This window comes from Muntiacus reevesi, unplaced genomic scaffold, assembly GCF_963930625.1.
Source record: "Muntiacus reevesi unplaced genomic scaffold, mMunRee1.1 SCAFFOLD_77, whole genome shotgun sequence".
Taxonomy (NCBI): domain Eukaryota; kingdom Metazoa; phylum Chordata; class Mammalia; order Artiodactyla; family Cervidae; genus Muntiacus; species Muntiacus reevesi.
The window spans coordinates 238,102-255,252 of record NW_027077987.1 but is presented as its reverse complement, the minus strand read 5'-3'; the positions used below and the strand labels follow the sequence as shown (position 1 = coordinate 255,252).

The 17,151-nt window shown below is 39.0% G+C and overlaps 2 protein-coding genes across 2 annotated transcripts in view; both read right to left on the bottom strand.

The window, feature by feature from the left end:
- LOC136155320 (cyclin-Y-like protein 1) overlaps positions 1-4,675 on the bottom strand; it is a 44,626-nt gene extending 39,951 nt beyond the window's left edge. Inside the window, exons 1-3 of the mRNA XM_065917131.1 lie at positions 4,672-4,675; positions 3,835-3,907; positions 373-427 (exon numbers count right to left, since the gene is read on the bottom strand). Of these exons, the coding sequence (XP_065773203.1) occupies positions 373-427; positions 3,835-3,907; positions 4,672-4,675 (132 nt within the window). The remainder of the gene's footprint in view (positions 1-372; positions 428-3,834; positions 3,908-4,671) is intronic.
- The window catches only part of LOC136155319 (centrosomal protein of 135 kDa-like), a 41,189-nt gene that overhangs the window by 14,701 nt on the left and 9,337 nt on the right, over positions 1-17,151 (bottom strand). The window contains exons 5-6 of the mRNA XM_065917130.1: positions 11,322-11,399; positions 9,296-9,519 (exon numbers count right to left, since the gene is read on the bottom strand). Of these exons, the coding sequence (XP_065773202.1) occupies positions 9,487-9,519; positions 11,322-11,399 (111 nt within the window). The 3' untranslated portion in view covers positions 9,296-9,486. The remainder of the gene's footprint in view (positions 1-9,295; positions 9,520-11,321; positions 11,400-17,151) is intronic.

Below are 17,151 nucleotides of genomic sequence, written 5' to 3'. Positions count from 1 at the left end.
ATGATTGAATCCCAAGCAAACACTTGACTCAGAGTCAGGCTAAGACTCATTCAGTAGTTTGAGAAATAGGGAATTATCCCAAACTGACCTGACCCATAGATAGGCTAGAAAAGAGGAAAAATAAATATGAAAAAACAATAGAAAATTCTGCTTTGGGCACAGGATGATAGTAGAAACTACTAACTATGAAGGGATATCCCTAAAATCCATATACTACAGTAATATAAAGGATATATACTGGTTCCATTATAGTTAACTGGTGTTACATAATCAATATCTTATATAAGATACTTGGTTTATCTCTTTCTGCTGTCAATAATTTAACATTGGACTGTATATCCACCATGTGCTTTTCAAATCTTTCTAGCATACGCTGAAGTTCGTCTCTTTCTCTTGTGACGAGATGGATATCTGAGTCGCAATCACCCTGAAACATAATTCAAGACAGCAGTTATCATTTCAAGACAATATTGTTTCAAGATAATTCAAGACAGAATTATCACCACATGGTTGGCACAAGGATGCTGAAGATGAGACTGACTGAAAGATGCTAACAGACAAAAAGAACACAACTTCCTTTAATGTAATTAAGGAACACAATTATTAATCTATAAGGAGAGCAGGAGAGAGAATGCTGGCAATACTGGGGCAAATTTCCAGACCTTCGAGTTCCCAGCAAGAGACCCAGCTGCCACTGATCCTACTTGATGAGACCCCATCAGATGCTTCAAGTGTCACTCTACCCCAGTTGTGTATACTGCTGTTGTAACTAAAGTATAATCCCCAGACTGGAAGCATACAGTATCTGCGAACATGCAAGGCATGCAAATTTTGAGGTATATCCCAGACCTACTCAATCAGAAACTATGGGGGCAGGGCCCAGTAACTGGTTTATCAAGCCCTCCAAGTGATTCTGATTCATTTGGAGCTGGGAATCACTAGTTCATAGCCCTCTCCATGGGAGGAATCAAGCGGGTATGTGAATACCTGCTCACCTGCTCACCCAGCACAAGTAACTTAACAGCCTAGCACATTCCTCAGTGTTTCCTGAGACTAAATCCAAGATCAATTTCCCAGGCATACCAGCCCCCAACTGTCCCAGCACCAAACCTATGTGAGCTCTATTTTTTCTGCAATCAGATAAATATAAATATTTCTACCAGACGGTGCACATTAGGATATTCACTGAATAAGCAAGTACTTCCAACATTCCTAAAACAAAATTATACCTATTACTTCAGTACAACTTAAAAAAAAACCCATTAACTTCATAGTTATTATAGAAAATAAATATGGCAAATGTACACTTGGGGTCTATGGCATATTAATGTTCAAGTACTATATGCAGAAGCTCCAGAGATAGTGACAATCTGGTATTTTGCTACATTGGAAAGCATTCTGATCTATGGTATTCAATATCTACTATGTACATACCATGTCCAAAGTACACTTGGTAAATGGTAAATATCCATGAAGTATCCTTCACCTGCCACTTGGAAATAAGTTATCCTCTTGGTTAAGCAAGAAAAGTCAAGGGAAAATGAATGAGATTAGCTATCTGGACACCTTGAAGGACAAAATGCATCTGTATTACAGGATAAAAGCAATTAGGGTGAGGACTTAATTAACATTTAAATAACGATAAAAGAGAACCTATGACGTAACCATATTTAAATAAAAATATTTTTACAGAAAGGAGGTGGTATGCCTAGATTTTAGAAAAGGAGAGCTCAACGAATAAGGATTTGACAGTCTGTTTTTCATTATTATCTAGGTCTCAGCTTAAACGCCACTCTCTGTAAGGAGTCCTTCCAGATTCTCCAATCTAATTTAGATCTCCCTCTATATACTCTCATAGCATTCTGAAAATTTCCTGTATTCTTTCCTCATTAATACTTACTATAAATGAGATTATAAAGTTATTTACACAACTGGGTGTTTAGTGTGTCTTTATCACTAAAATCAGAGATCAAATTGCCAACATCCACTGGGTCATAGGAAGAGCAAGAGAAATAAAAAAAAAAAAAAAGAATCTGCTTCACTGACTGTGCTAAAGCCTTTGACTGTATGGATCATATGGATCACAACAAACTGTGGAAAATTCTTAAAGAGATAGGAGTACCAGACACCTTACCTGTCTACTGAGAAACCTGTATGCAGGTCAGGAAGCAATAGTTAGAACTGGACATGGAACAACGGATTGGTTCAAAATTGGGAAAGGAGTACATCAAGTTTTGTATATTGTCACCCTGCTTATTTAACTTATATGCAGAGTACATCATGCAAAATACCTGGATAGGTGACTCACAAGCTGGAATCAAGACTGCCAGGAGAAATATCAACAACCTCAGATATGCAGATGTTACCATCCTAATGGCAGAAAGTGAAGAGGAACTAAAGAGCCTCTTTATGATGGTGAAAGAGGAAAGTGAAAAAGCTGGCTTAAAACTCAACATTCAATAAACTAAGATCATGGCATCTGGTCCCATCACTTTATAGCAAATAGATGCAGAGAAAGTGGAAAGAGTGACAGATTTTATTTTCTTGGGCTCCAAAATCACTGTGGATGGTGACTGCAGCCATGAAATTAAAAGATGTTTGCTCCTTGGAAGAAAAGCTATGACAGACCTAGACAGAGTACTACAAAGAGAGATATTACTTCTCTGACAAAGGTCTGTATAGTCAAAGCTACAGTTTTCCAGTAGTCATTTACAGATGTGAGAGTTGGACCAAAAAGAGGGCTGAGAGCCCAGGAATCGATGCTTTCAAATTGTGATGCTGGAGAAGACTCTTGAGAATCCCCTGGACAGCAAGGAGATCCAACCACTCAATTCTAAAGGAAATCAACCCTGAATAATCACTGGAAGGACTGATACTGAAGCTGAAGCTCCAATACTTTGGCCACCTGGTGTGAAAAGCAAACTCATTGGAAAAGACCCTGATGCCGGGAAAGACAGGAGGCAGGAGGAGAAGGGGATGACAGAAGACGAGATGGCTGGATGGCATCACTGACTCAACAGACATGAGTTTGAGAAAGCTCAAGAAGATGGTGAAGGACAGGGAAGCCTGGTGTGCTGCAGTCCATGGGGTTGCAGAGAGTCAGACGTGACTTACAGACTGAACCACCACCAACACTAAAACGCAAGTGCCCTCAGAGACACAGGAGGTCCTTCCCACCACACCTTCAGTACTTAGCATGTAATTCTAAAATGAATGAATTCCCCACTTCGCTAAATGTGTCTTGTATGTATGTATGAGTGCTAATAATTCCCTTTTATCACTCCATTTTTCCTAAACACACATGCACACATACACAAACTCATGTACACATACCCACAATGCTAGACTGAGGATAGGAAACAGGTCTTCTTTATCTTGTATCCTGGATGCCACATTCATAGTATGCTCTCAGTACACATCTACTGAATTAAACCTAACTTTCTATCTACACCTGATGTGCTTGGGAGAAGGAAACGGCAACCCACTCCAGTATTCCTGCCTGGAGAATCCCAGGGACGGAGAAGCCTGGTGGGCTGCTGTCTATGGGGTCGCACAGAGTTGGACATGACTGAAGCAACTTAGCAGCAGCAGCAGATGTGCTTTAAACCAGCAAATAATAAAGAAATAAAACATTTACTACGAATTAGATGTTATGTTAGACCCTTATACAATTATGTCATGTAATCTTCATAAGAGGTTGTAGATACATTCCTCACTTTGCAAATCAGGAAGCCATGAGTTAGGTAACTTGTCTAAGCCAGTGTCTGGAGTTGAAGCTTCTAATAAGGTTTCCAACTCCAAAGCATTTCCCATTACACTATACCCAAAACTCACATTTGGAAATCTGGTGAGTACAAGGTCAAAGAGACCAGCGCTGTCCCTACATAGACAACAGAGAACGAAAACCCTATATGCAAAACAGAAAAAGACACACAGATGTACAGAACAGACTTTTAGACTCTGTGGGAGAAGGCGAGGGTGGGATGTCCTGAGAGAAGAGCATTGAAACAAGTATACTATCAAGGGTGAAACAGATCACCAGCCAAGGTTGGATGCATGGGACAAGTGCTCAGGGCTGGTGCACTGGGAAGACCCAGAGAGATGGGGTGGAGAGGGAGGCGGGAGGGGGGATTGGGATGGGAAACACATGTAAATTCATGGCTGATTCACGTCAATGTATGGCAAAAACCACTACAATAATGTAAAGTAATTAGTCTCCAACTAATAAAAATAAATGAAAAAAAAAATTACCGATACAAAAAAATGTCAATATATTTTCTGAGTTGCAGCAATCCCAGGAAACTCTGCCCAACAATTTGCTATAAAAAGCAGGGGTTGAAAACACAGCCTGTACCAAATCGAGCTTGAGACAGGTCTATGCTGTCTGCCAACAACTGTTTCTAAACAAGCTTAAAACACCCAGTTTTAGACTAGAATTTACTCCTTAGTTCACAGCACTCACAACTGTCTTACACTCCACCCATTTCACTCACGTACATCACCCATTATTCCCTACCACGCCTGAAATTTACTACTGGACTCTAAAATGCTACCAAGGTCCCAACTTTCTAAACTTTACAAAATGAATCATGTCAGGTGTCATTAGAACATTTCAAGAAACTAAATAAGATGAAGGGGGGAAGGCCCCTCCTAATTTTACCAGTAACTTACCCATATCTCAACTTGCCTTTCAACCATGAATTCACACCAAGCAAACAAATCCAATATTTAAAAGTACTGAGACACTTACCCACTCAGTTCTACTTAATAAGTTGATTAAACTAATCAACATTTTTGAAGAAGACTGTCCCACACAATGAAGGTGATCAATTCAGTGATTTCTTTTTCTTGATTCCTAAGTATATTTGGAGCTTAAAAAACAACTCAGCACACATAAATTAACTTAACTGTATGTCCCCACCCATTCATTGTGCTCTTAACAGATAACAAAGCACAGTGTTTAAACTAACACTCCAAATCAAATTCAGTCAGGAGCCAATGAAGTTACAAAACAGTCTAATCAGAAAATGTCTCAAAACCATTTGGCAGTAGGCAGATCTTCAAGAAAAAGATGACAGAGTTGGTAAATGCAGCCAAGTCTAAAATCAAATGTCCTGAGTTTTAATGACTGTACTTCCAACTTCTCTAATTTTATCCAGTATGTAGATAATGTGAGGGTCATAGAAGCCTCCAGGAATCCTGTAACTCCAACGTTTAAAAGAAAGAAGAATCTGGACACTGTAAAAGCAGTGCTAAGGGGAAGGTTCATAGCATTACAGGCTTACCTCAAGAAACAAGTCAAATAAACAACCCAACTCTACACATAAAGCAACTAGAGAAGGAAGAAATGAACCCCAGGGTTAGCAGAAGGAAAGAAATCTTAAAAATTAGGGCAGAAATAAATGCAAAAGAAACAAAAGAGACCATAGAAAAAATCAACAAAGCTAAAAGCTGGTTTTTTGAAAAGGTAAACAAAACTGACAAACCGTTAGCCAGACTCATCAAGAAACAAAGGGAGAACCAAATCAACAAAATTAGAAATGAAAATGGAGAGATCACAACAGACAACACTGAAATATGAAGGATCATAAGAGACTACTACCACCAGCTCTATGCCAATAAAATGGACAACTTGGAAGAAATGGACAAATTCTTAGAGAAGTATAACTTTCCAAAATTGAACCAGGAAGAAATAGAAAGTCTTAACAGACCCATCACAAGCACGGAAATCGAAACTGTAATCAGAAATCTTCCAGCAAACAAAAGCCCAGGACCAGATGGCTTCACAGCTGAATTCTACCAAAAATTTAGAGAAGAGCTAACACCTATCTTACTCAAACTCTTCCAGAAAATTGCAGAAGAAGGCAAACTTCCAAACTCATTCTATGAGGCCACCATCACCCTAATTCCAAAACCAGACAAAGATGCCACAAAAAAAGAAAACTACAGGCCAATATCACTGATGAACATAGATGCAAAAATCCTTAACAAAATTCTAGCAAACAGAATCCAACAGCATATTAAAAAGATCATACATCATGACCAAGTGGGCTTTATCCCAGGAATGCAAGGATTCTTTAATATCTGCAAATCAATCAATGTAATACACCACATTAACAAATTGAAAGATAAAAACCACATGATTATCTCAATAGATGCAGAGAAAGCCTTTGACAAAATTCAACATCCATTTATGATAAAAATTCTCCAAAAAGCAGGAATAGAAGGAACATACCTCAACATAATAACACAAGCTATATATGACAAACCCACAGCAAACATTGTCCTCAATGGTGAAAATTGAAAGCATTTCCCTTAAAGTCAGGAACAAGTCAAGGGTGCCCACTCTCACCATTACTATTCAACATAGTTTTGGAAGTGTTGGCCACAGCAATCAGAGCAGAAAAAGAAATAAAAGCAATCCAGATAGGAAAAGAAGAGGTAAAACTCTCACTGTTTGCAGATGACATGATCTTCTACATAGAAAACCCTAAAGATTTTACCAGAAAATTATTAGAGCTAATCAATAAATACAGTAATGTAGCAGGATATAAAATTAACACACAGAAATGCCTTGCATTTCTATACACTACCAATGAGAAAAGAGAAAGAGAAATTAAGAAAACAATACCACTCACCATTGCAACAAAAGGAATTAAATACATAGGAGTATATCTGCCTAAAGAAACAAAAGACCTATATATAGAAAACTATAAAACACTGATGAAAGAAATCAAAGAGGACACAAACAGATGGAGAAATAGACCATGTTCATAAATTGGAAGAATCAGTATTGTGAAAATGAGTATACTACCCAAAGCAATCTATAGATTCAATGCAATCCCTATCAAGCTACCAATGGTATTTTTCACAGAACTAGAACAAATAATTTCACAATTTGTATGGAAATTCAAGAAACCTTGAATAGCCAAAGCAATCTTGAGAAAGAAGAATGGAACTGGAGGAATCAACCTGCCTGACTTCAGGCTCTACTACAAAGCCACAGTCATCAAGACAGTATGGTGCTGGCACAAAGACAGAAATACAGATCAATGGAACAGAATAGAAAGCCCAGAGATAAATCCACGTACCTATGGACACCTTATCTTCGACAAAGGAGGCAAGGGTATACAATGGAAAAAAAGACAACCTCTTTAACAAGTGGTGCTGGGAAAACTGGTCAACCACCTGTAAAAGAATAAAACTAGAACACTTTCTAACACCATACACAAAAATAAACTGAAAATGGATTAAAGATCTAAATGTAAGACCAGAAACTATAAAACTCCTAGAGGAGAACATAGGCAAAACACTCTCTGATACAAATCACAGCAAGATCCTCTATGACCCACCTCCCAGAATATTGGAAATAAAAGCAAAAATAAACAAATGGGACCTAATGAAACTTAAAAGCTTTTGCACAACAAAGGAAACTATAAGCAAAGTGAAAAGACACACTTCAGAATGGGAGAAAATAACAGCAAATGAAGAAACAGACAAAGGATTAATCTCAAAAATATACAAGCAACTCCTGCAACTCAATTCCAGAAAAATAAATGACCCAATCAAAAAATGGGCCAAAGATCTAAACAGACATTTCTCCAAAGAAGACATACAGATGGCTAACAAACATATGAAAAGAGGCTCAACATCACTCATCATCAGAGAAATGCAAATCAAAACCACAATGAGGTACACGCCAGTCAGAATGGCTGCTATCCAAAAGGGGTACACGCCAGTCAGAATGGCTGCTATCCAAAAGTCTACAAGCAATAAATGCTGGAGAGGGTGTGGAGAAAAGGGAACCCTCTTACACTGTTGGTGGGAATGCAAACTAGTACAGCCACTATGGAGAACAGTGTGGAGATTTCTTAAAAAACTGGAAATAGAACTGCCATATGACCCAGCAATCCCACTTATGGGCATACACACTGAGGAAACCAGATCTGAAAGAGACACGTGCACCCCAATGTTCACCGCAGCACTGTTTATAATAGCCAGGACATGGAAGCAACCTAGATGCCCATCAGCAGACGAATGGATAAGGGAGTTGTGGTACATATACACCATGGAATATTACCCAGCCGTTAAAAAGAATTCATCTGAATCACTTCTAATGAGATGGATGAAACTGGAGCCCGTTATACAGAGTGAAGCAAGCCAGAAAGATAAAGACCATTACAGTATACTAACACATATATATGGAATTTAGAAAGATGGTAATGATAACCCTATATGCAAAACAGAGAGAGAGACACAGATGTACAGAACAGACTTTTGGACTCTGTAGGAGAAGGCGAGGGTAGGATGATCTGAGAGAATAGCATTGAAACATGTATATTATCAAGTGTGAAACAGATCAGCAGTCCAGGTTGGATGCATGAGACAAGTGCTCAGGGCTGGTCAGGAACAAGTGCTGGGATGGGATACTGGGATGACCCAGAGGGATGGGATGGGGAGGGAGGTGGGAGGTGGGATCAGGATGGGGAACACATGTAAATCCATGGCTGATTCATGTCAATGTATGGCAAAAACCACTACAATATTGTAAAGTAATTAGCCTCCAACTAATAAAAATAAATGAAAAAAGAAAGAAAGAAAAATGTAAAGAACCCAAATGATAGTCATAAAATTTTGAAAATAATTAAGACCTAAAATGAGGACATGTTTTTATTCTCATGTTTTTATTCATCATCGTTAACCTTATACATCTTCAGACCATCAAGTTGCAAACATGATTGTAGTGGACAAAGGGGATGATCTGTCCAGTGCTCACTGCCATTTTTTACCCCTTCCTTTTGCACAGTTATCATAGAAGATGTCTGGTCTGTATAATGTGGCCTGCCTTTCTGACTGGTCCAAGAATGGGAATGGCCTGAAGCCACGTAGCCTGCCATGGAGACAAAGCCATTCTACTTAAAGAGAGAAAATGCAGATGATACCAAAAGTAAAGATTAGAAAGAGAGGAAGTGTCCAGCAGCATGAGTTCCTGGATCCAGTTTCTGGAAGCTCAGATGCCCCTGCACTCTTCCCAGATATATAATGAGCTATTCAATCTCCCTTAATTTCCAGGAATCAGTACCTTACACTTTGTTCTTAAGTAGTTTTCCTAATTAATGCAGTGTTCCTAAAGTCACAGACTACAAAATGGTCACCGAAGACTACAAAAATGAAAATTAAGAAAAACTTCCTAAAAATAAGTATGAATAACATTACATTATTACAATAATAAACCAAAAGTTTGCTCATAAAGCTCTTTTTTGCCTTATCAAACACTCTCACAAAGAGATATTACCTTTTCTAGTGTTTTAAATACTGGAATTTTTTCACATGTAGAATGACTTCTAGAGCAAGATCTTCGCTGTATTATATGTTGGAGTTTTTTTAGTTCTTTCTTATAAAAATCTCATTCATCTTCTATACCTTTCAGAAACGTATCTAAACGAGAAGGTGACTTGTCTCGTCGTTTTATTCCATGTTCTAGTCTCATCCTCTCAATTTCCACAGTAAGTTCTCTTTCTGCAAATTAAAGTCATAAAATCTTAAAACAATGTTGCATATAAAATGTATAATCAGCCAAATAAACTATAATTTTTACAATGAAAGCTACTAAAAATCATTAGCTGTTTTGCATATCACCTACAACTGCCAAATATCAAAGAGGTAAATGCTGAAAGGAAAAGATTTTTAAAAAATTATATTAAAAGTTTAAATAAAATCCAATAAGTCAAGTCCTGCTTTTGTCATATACAAGTCTGGGTACTATTCAGTACTACACAGTGAACAATAAATTATCACATGGTACTTACTCTCTGATGACCTGAAAATGCACTAAAAGAAAATTTACCTGTTCAAACTGGTTATAATATGCGTGACTTTAACATGAAGCTTAAATTTAACATAGTATACACAGAATAACTAGTCTTTCCTCACACAAGCACAATTATTAACTTTTACCATAGAAATGACATTTTCAGGAGTCAAAAGTAGCCTGTGCATGCATGCATGCTAAGTCACTTCAGTTGTGTCTGACTCTAGGCGACCCCATGGACTGTATGTAGCCCACCAGGCTCCTCTGTCCACGGCAAGAATCCTGGAGTGGGTAGCCATGCCCTCCTCCAGGGGATCTTACCAACCCAGGGATGGAACCCCCATCATTCATGTCTCCTGCACTGGCAGGCAGGTACTTCACCTCTAGGACCACCTGGGAAGCCAAAAGTTGCCTAATATTGGCAATTTTGTATAGTTCAATCTAATTTAACTGATGTTCTTTACAATTCAAAGTCATGAAGTGATTTTCAAGACATATTCCAAGTCACTTACCATCTTCTTTCATTCATTTGACAGATAATTATTGAGAATTTACTGTAGGTCCAGCATGAGCTAAGAATACAGTATGAAAAACATGTCCAAGGTCAAATAATTATTCTAACTGTAGCAGGACAAGAGTCACAAAAGAACAGTGTGCAATACAATCCAGAGGATGAACAGCAGAATTTATTCTGAGTGACCAGAGAGGTTAAGAAAGTAAGAGAGCTGACGGAATGGGCAAATGCCTTAAATGGTAAGTCAAACTGATGAATGAAAAGTGTCCACTGTATTTGGCACAATGGAGGTGACTGGTGACCTTAACGAGAGCAGTTGTACTGGTGAAGTAGAGGACAGAAGCAAACTGGAGTGGACTGAGGTGCTAAATGAAGAAGGAAATGGCAAACCACCCCAGTATTCTTGCCTGGAGAACTCTGTGGACAGAGGAGCCTGGTGGGCTGCCGTCTATGGGGTCACACAGAGTCAGACACTACTGAAGCAACTTAGCAGCAGCAGCAGCAGAGGTGCTAAAGGATAGAAGGTGATCAAGCAGAAAAGCAGGGATGAATGACTTTTCAAGATGTAAAAGCTATAATGAGGAGGAAAGAGTAGCTGGATAGGGATGGGTCACAGTTTTTGCTTTAGAATGGGAAAAGGGAAAAGCATGTTTGAATACCAATGGGGAAAAAACAGTACAAAAGCTAATGTTATCAAAAAGAGATAATATGTAGCATTTTAAAGTGAGAGAGAATGGGACCTAGAGAACAGATGGAGGCAGTGGCCCATCATAAAAGCCAAATGGCTCCACTCTAACAGGGAAGATAAGGATGGACAGGTTCAAGATCTGGGGACAGGAAACATGGAATGCCTCCCTGATGGCTTCTGTTCTTTTAGGAAAACTGGAGGTAAGATCATCTACTCAGAATGGGTTTACTGAGAATGAAAAACACTTGAGTATGTTCCCGCAGGATGGGAGATCAAGCAGTAAGGAATATAGAGTAAGATCTCCATACCTCACTGAAGGGGGCGCTGTGGTTCGGGGCCATGTAACTTCCAGTGCTATAGCTACCGTCCGGGGCACACGCTTGCTCCTAGGAAGAAAAGTTATGACCAACCTAGACAGCATATTAAAAGCAGAGACATTACTTTGACAACAGAGGTCCATTTAGTCAAAACTATGGCTTTTCCAGTAGTTATGTATGGGTGTGAGAGTTGGACTAAAAAGAAAGCTGAGTGCCAAAGAATTGATGCTTTTGAGCTGTGGTGTTGGAGAAGACCCTTGAGAGTCGCTTGGACTGCAAGGAGATCCAACCAGTCCATCCTAAAGGAGATCAGTCCTGGGTGTTCATTGGAAGGACTGATGCTGAAGCTGAAACTCCAGTACTTTGGCCACCTGATGTGAAGAGCTGACTAATTGGAAAAGCCCCTGATGCTGGGAAAGATTGAAGGCGGGAGAAGAAGGGGACGACAGAGGATGAGATGGCTGGATGGCACCACTGACTCAATGGACATGAGTCTGAGTAAACTCTGGGAGCTGGAGTGGATAGGGAGGCCTGGTGTGCTGCAGTCCATGGGGTCGCAAAGAGTCGGCTACGACTGAGTGACTGAACTGAACTCAACTGGGGCACAGGCAAGCAGCGCTTAGCTGCTCACGTGTGAATGTTTTAGCTGATCCACGGCTGGATTTTGGGTAGGAGGATGCATTCAAAACACAAAGAAACAAGGGAGTTTCAGGTATCTGAGAGATTATGCTGAAATGGCAAGATAGACATAGCATGAAAGGAAGTAAAATTGCTAACTTTCATATGTAGGCCTAAGCACTTTAATAATATATGAACTCATTTAATCCTCATGACAACCTTTTGGGTTAGGTGCCATCTTAACCACAGAGACAGGGAAACTGAAGTAACATTAAAGAACATGCTCAAGTCAAACAGCTGGTTAAGCAGACAAGGGGTCAGATAGATTAGCCCCACGGATGCTGAAGAGCCTAGGATACAGCAGCTTCTTAAAATAGCACACTGGCTTTCCTTCACTTCCTCAGACACATGGAGTTTGATGGCACCAGGATTCTGCACTTGTCATCCCCCCTGCCTGGAAGATTGCCCCAGATTGTCATAAGGCTTGGTGTCCAGCACTAAGCCCTTTGATCAGATGATCTCTAGCATACCCTCCCATTTTATCTAATACCCTGACCATCTGAGATTAATTCCTTCACTTATGTGCTACCAGTTTTTCTCCCTAACTATATTAAAGCCTCCACAAGAGCAGTGGGCCTGTGTATCTTCTTTACCTTTATACATCCCAGCACTACAGGCTCATAACCATTTGTCAAATGAATGAATGAATGAATTCTTACAAGTTCCTTAAGCCAATTCATTTAGCATAAGGTACCTGGCAGAAAGTTAGCCTATTTCAAGTATGTTAAGTGTGTGCATGTGTGTGTGTGTGTGCCTGAAGGTGATAAAACTGCATTTACTTAAAAAGATTCTGTACTTCAACTTCCCACTATTTCATAATGGTCTTCCCCATAGTCTTAATTCTATTATCCTGTGTCTCAAAGAAAGATAAATTTTCATTGGAAAATATTCAGCTGGGGTTCCCTGTACCAACTAGTCAGAATATAAAAGGTTCCTGTAAGGTCCTTGAGGGAGAGAGATTTTCTACTGTATCTCAGTGCCTAGTCTGGTTTCTGATACATCGCAAACATGCAACAAATATTTATTGAATGAATGAATGAAAAAGAAACACCATCTACTACTAAAAATAAAACATTAAGAGGAAATCACACTTTTTAAGTTATTAACATTTTATATTTTACCTGTAACTGCAAAACTTTCAATTTTTTGTTAAGTCTTTGCTTTTCTTGTTCAAGCTGATGAACAACAGTTTCCAGGTCTGATTTTTTAAGGAGTTCATCATTCAGCCTCTCCTGTTCTTTATGACATAAGCTTAATTCCTGAAAATTTTAACACTAAAATTAAGATTTCTAATATGTGTAACTCTATGGCTGATTCATATCAATGTATGACAAAACTCACTGAAAAATTAAAAAAATTAAAAAATTTAAAAAAAAAAATTAAGATTTCTAGAAACTGTACAAAACATGAAAGCACACTTATTTAAGAGTAATTCACATACACACACTTTTAGTCAGTCAAATATATACCATTTCAATTAAAGTTAATTCTCAATTGAGGCTAAAAGCATCATAAAACCCAAACTCAACAGTGCTCCCTTCTAAAGTAGTAGAATTATTGGATTTTATTTTCTTTTAATTTGTTTAGCATATTGTCTTTCAAAAAAGTGAATATGACTTGCTCAATAAAAAATTTTAAGGCGTTTTTGTGTTTAAAGAAAAGCGAAAATAGACAGTGCTCTAAGACCACCACGGGTATACGTAAGCGCAGACGGTGCTCCGAGATCACCACGGGTTTACATAAGCGAAGACGGTGCTCTGAGACCACCACAGGTATACGTTAAGTGCAGATGGTGCTCTGAGACCACCACGGGTATATGTAAGTGAAGACGGTGCTCTGAGACCACCACGGGTATACGTAAGCGCAGACGGTGCTCCGAGATCACCACGGGTTTACATAAGCGAAGACGGTGCTCTGAGACCACCACAGGTATACGTTAAGTGCAGATGGTGCTCTGAGACCACCACGGGTATATGTAAGTGCAGACGGTGCTCTGAGACCACCACGGGTATACGTTAAGTGCAGATGGTGCTCTGAGACCACCACGGGTATATGTAAGTGCAGACGGTGCTCTGAGACCACCACGGGTATACGTTAAGTGCAGATGGTGCTCTGAGACCACCACGGGTATATGTAAGTGCAGACGGTGCTCTGAGACCACCACGGGTATACATAAGTACGGGGTTATTCTCAGTTTCACCTACACAATGGGGGTAAGACCAGCACCTGGACACCGAGGAGTCATCTATGATGACTCATCTACAGGTCCACCTATGGGTGATTCTATGAGTGTGAAACACTCTGTACAGTGTCTAACACATGGCAAGTACTTAATAAATGTTAGCTAATAATACTGTTAGCCTTTATCTTAAAAATACATAAAATGTAATACCAATGGAAAAAATAAGAAAGGTCAGAAAGTAGCTACATCTTGCTGTCAGGCAACAATATTGAAACTTGGTCACAGTTCTGAGACAATATTATAAATCACATACAACTGCAAACAGTGTGCATTACAAACAGCAGTGAACAAACAGCAAAATTCCCTGTCCTCATGGAGCTTACACTATAGTGAAAACATCATCAAAACATCTACTTTACATTTCCTGACTTCATGGGACACTTTTACGTATCTATGAAACTCAAAAGTGGACAACAACTAGCAGGTTTAGCTAATTATTCAGTGTTCAGCTGAACTGACTACCTGATAAAGTAGTTGGATAAAACAGAAAGGCATTGTGATACACTGTTCATAATGAACATAACATAGTGAAAAACCAGTTAAGTATCTGAACACCTACTATGAGCCAGTGTATCACAAAAGGCTTCGATTTTTAATTTGCCTCATGACTGCCACAGAGTATTACTACTAGACTGTAAAAAGAGTGTAGTAATGAGAGAACTTGGAAGGTAGTATTAGTCTTTGTTTCCAACATTAATGGAGACTCATCCAATTTAGCAGGCTATTAAAAAAGTCTCAATAATCTATCAGGTGACCACCTAGGAATTTCTACTTTTACACAAGACATTCTTTCTGCCGGTTCTAGGCTATAAGATTATATCTAAGTTAGGTTACATCCAGGTTTATGCTGGGATGATTACTAGTTGTCTCATTTGAAGACCACCAGAATGAACAATATGACTAGTAAGATGGTTTGTACTTCCAAGCAAAATAATTAAAAGAAAACTGAGTTCTTTTTAATAAAGGTCAACAATTTTATCAAGTAATTATCAGTTTTTACATTTAATATTAGTAAAATGACGAGTCATGAAGTCATTTAAGTAATATAAAATTCCTAACAGGCTTTCCAAATTTGAGTGTAACTTGCTACCTATTATATATGAGATTAAAGAAGTATACAAATATACATTCTGACTGAAATAAGTCAGAGAAAGACAAGTATCATATGGTATCACTTATATATGGAATCTAAAAAATGGGTACAAATGAATTTATCTACAAAACAGATGTACAGTTACAGATGCAGCAAACAAACCCACGGTGAGCCGGAGATAAGCAGGGAGAGGGCGTAAAGTGGGACTGGGCACGACACATGCACACTGATGTGTGTAAACCAGGAAGCTAGTGAGGAACCCTGTATATACACACTGCTGTACGTAAACCAGGAAGTGAGTGAGGACCCCCTGTATGTACAACTGCTGTATGTAAACCAGGAAGTTAGTCAGGACCCCTGTATGTGCACACTGCTGTATGTAAACCAGGAAGTTAGTGAGGACCCCTGTATGTGCACACTGCTGTATGTAAACCAGGAAGTTAGTGAGGACCCCTGTATGTGCACACTGCTGTATATAAACCAGGAAGTTAGTGAGGACCCCTGTATGTACACACTGCTGTATATAAACCAGGAAGTTAATGAGGACCCCCTGTATGTGCACACTGCTGTATGTAAACCAGGAAGTTAGTGAGGACCCCCTGTATGTGCACACTGCTGTATGTAAACCAGGAAGTTAATGAGGACCCCTGTATGTGCACACTGCTGTATATAAACCAGGAAGTTAATGAGGACCCCCTGTATGTGCACACTGCTGTATATAAACCAGGAAGTTAGTGAGGACCCCTGTATGTACACACTGCTGTATGTAAACCAGGAAGTTAATGAGGACCCCCTGTATGTGCACACTGCTGTACGTAAACCAGGAAGTTAGTGAGGACCCCTGTATGTACACACTGCTGTATGTAAACCAGGAAGTTAATGAGGACCCCTGTATGTGCACACTGCTGTATGTAAACCAGGAAGTTAATGAGGACCCCCTGTATGTGCACACTGCTGTATGTAAACCAGGAAGTTAATGAGGACCCCTGTATGTGCACACTGCTGTATATAAACCAGGAAGTTAATGAGGACCCCCTGTATGTGCACACTGCTGTATGTAAACCAGGAAGTTAATGAGGACCCCTGTATGTGCACACTGCTGTATATAAACCAGGAAGTTAGTGAGGACCCCTGTATGTGCACACTGCTGTATGTAAACCAGGAAGTTAATGAGGACCCCTGTATGTGCACACTGCTGTATATAAACCAGGAAGTTAATGAGGACCCCCTGTATGTGCACACTGCTGTATGTAAACCAGGAAGTTAATGAGGACCCCTGTATGTACACACTGCTGTATATAAACCAGGAAGTTAATGAGGACCCCCTGTATGTGCACACTGCTGTATGTAAACCAGGAAGTTAATGAGGACCCCTGTATGTACACACTGCTGTATGTAAAACAGGAAGTTAACAAGGACCCCCTGTATATACACACTGCTATATGTAAAATAGGAAATTAACAAGGACCCCCTGTATAGCTCAAGGAACTCTACTGAATACTCTTGTAATGGCCTCTATACATAAAAGAATCTGTAAGAAAGAGTGAATATATGTATATTATAACTGACTCACTTTGCTGTGTATCTAAAACTAACACAACATTGTAAATCAACTCTATTCCAATAAACTTTTTTTAATTTCTAGAAATATAAATAATATAAATATAAAATAATAATATAAAAATAAATAAAAATAATATAAAAAACCAAATATATAATACAATGGGATATTACTGGCCATAAAAAAGAAGTAATGATACATGCTATGATATGCATGAACATTGAAAACAATGGGTTAAGTGTAAATC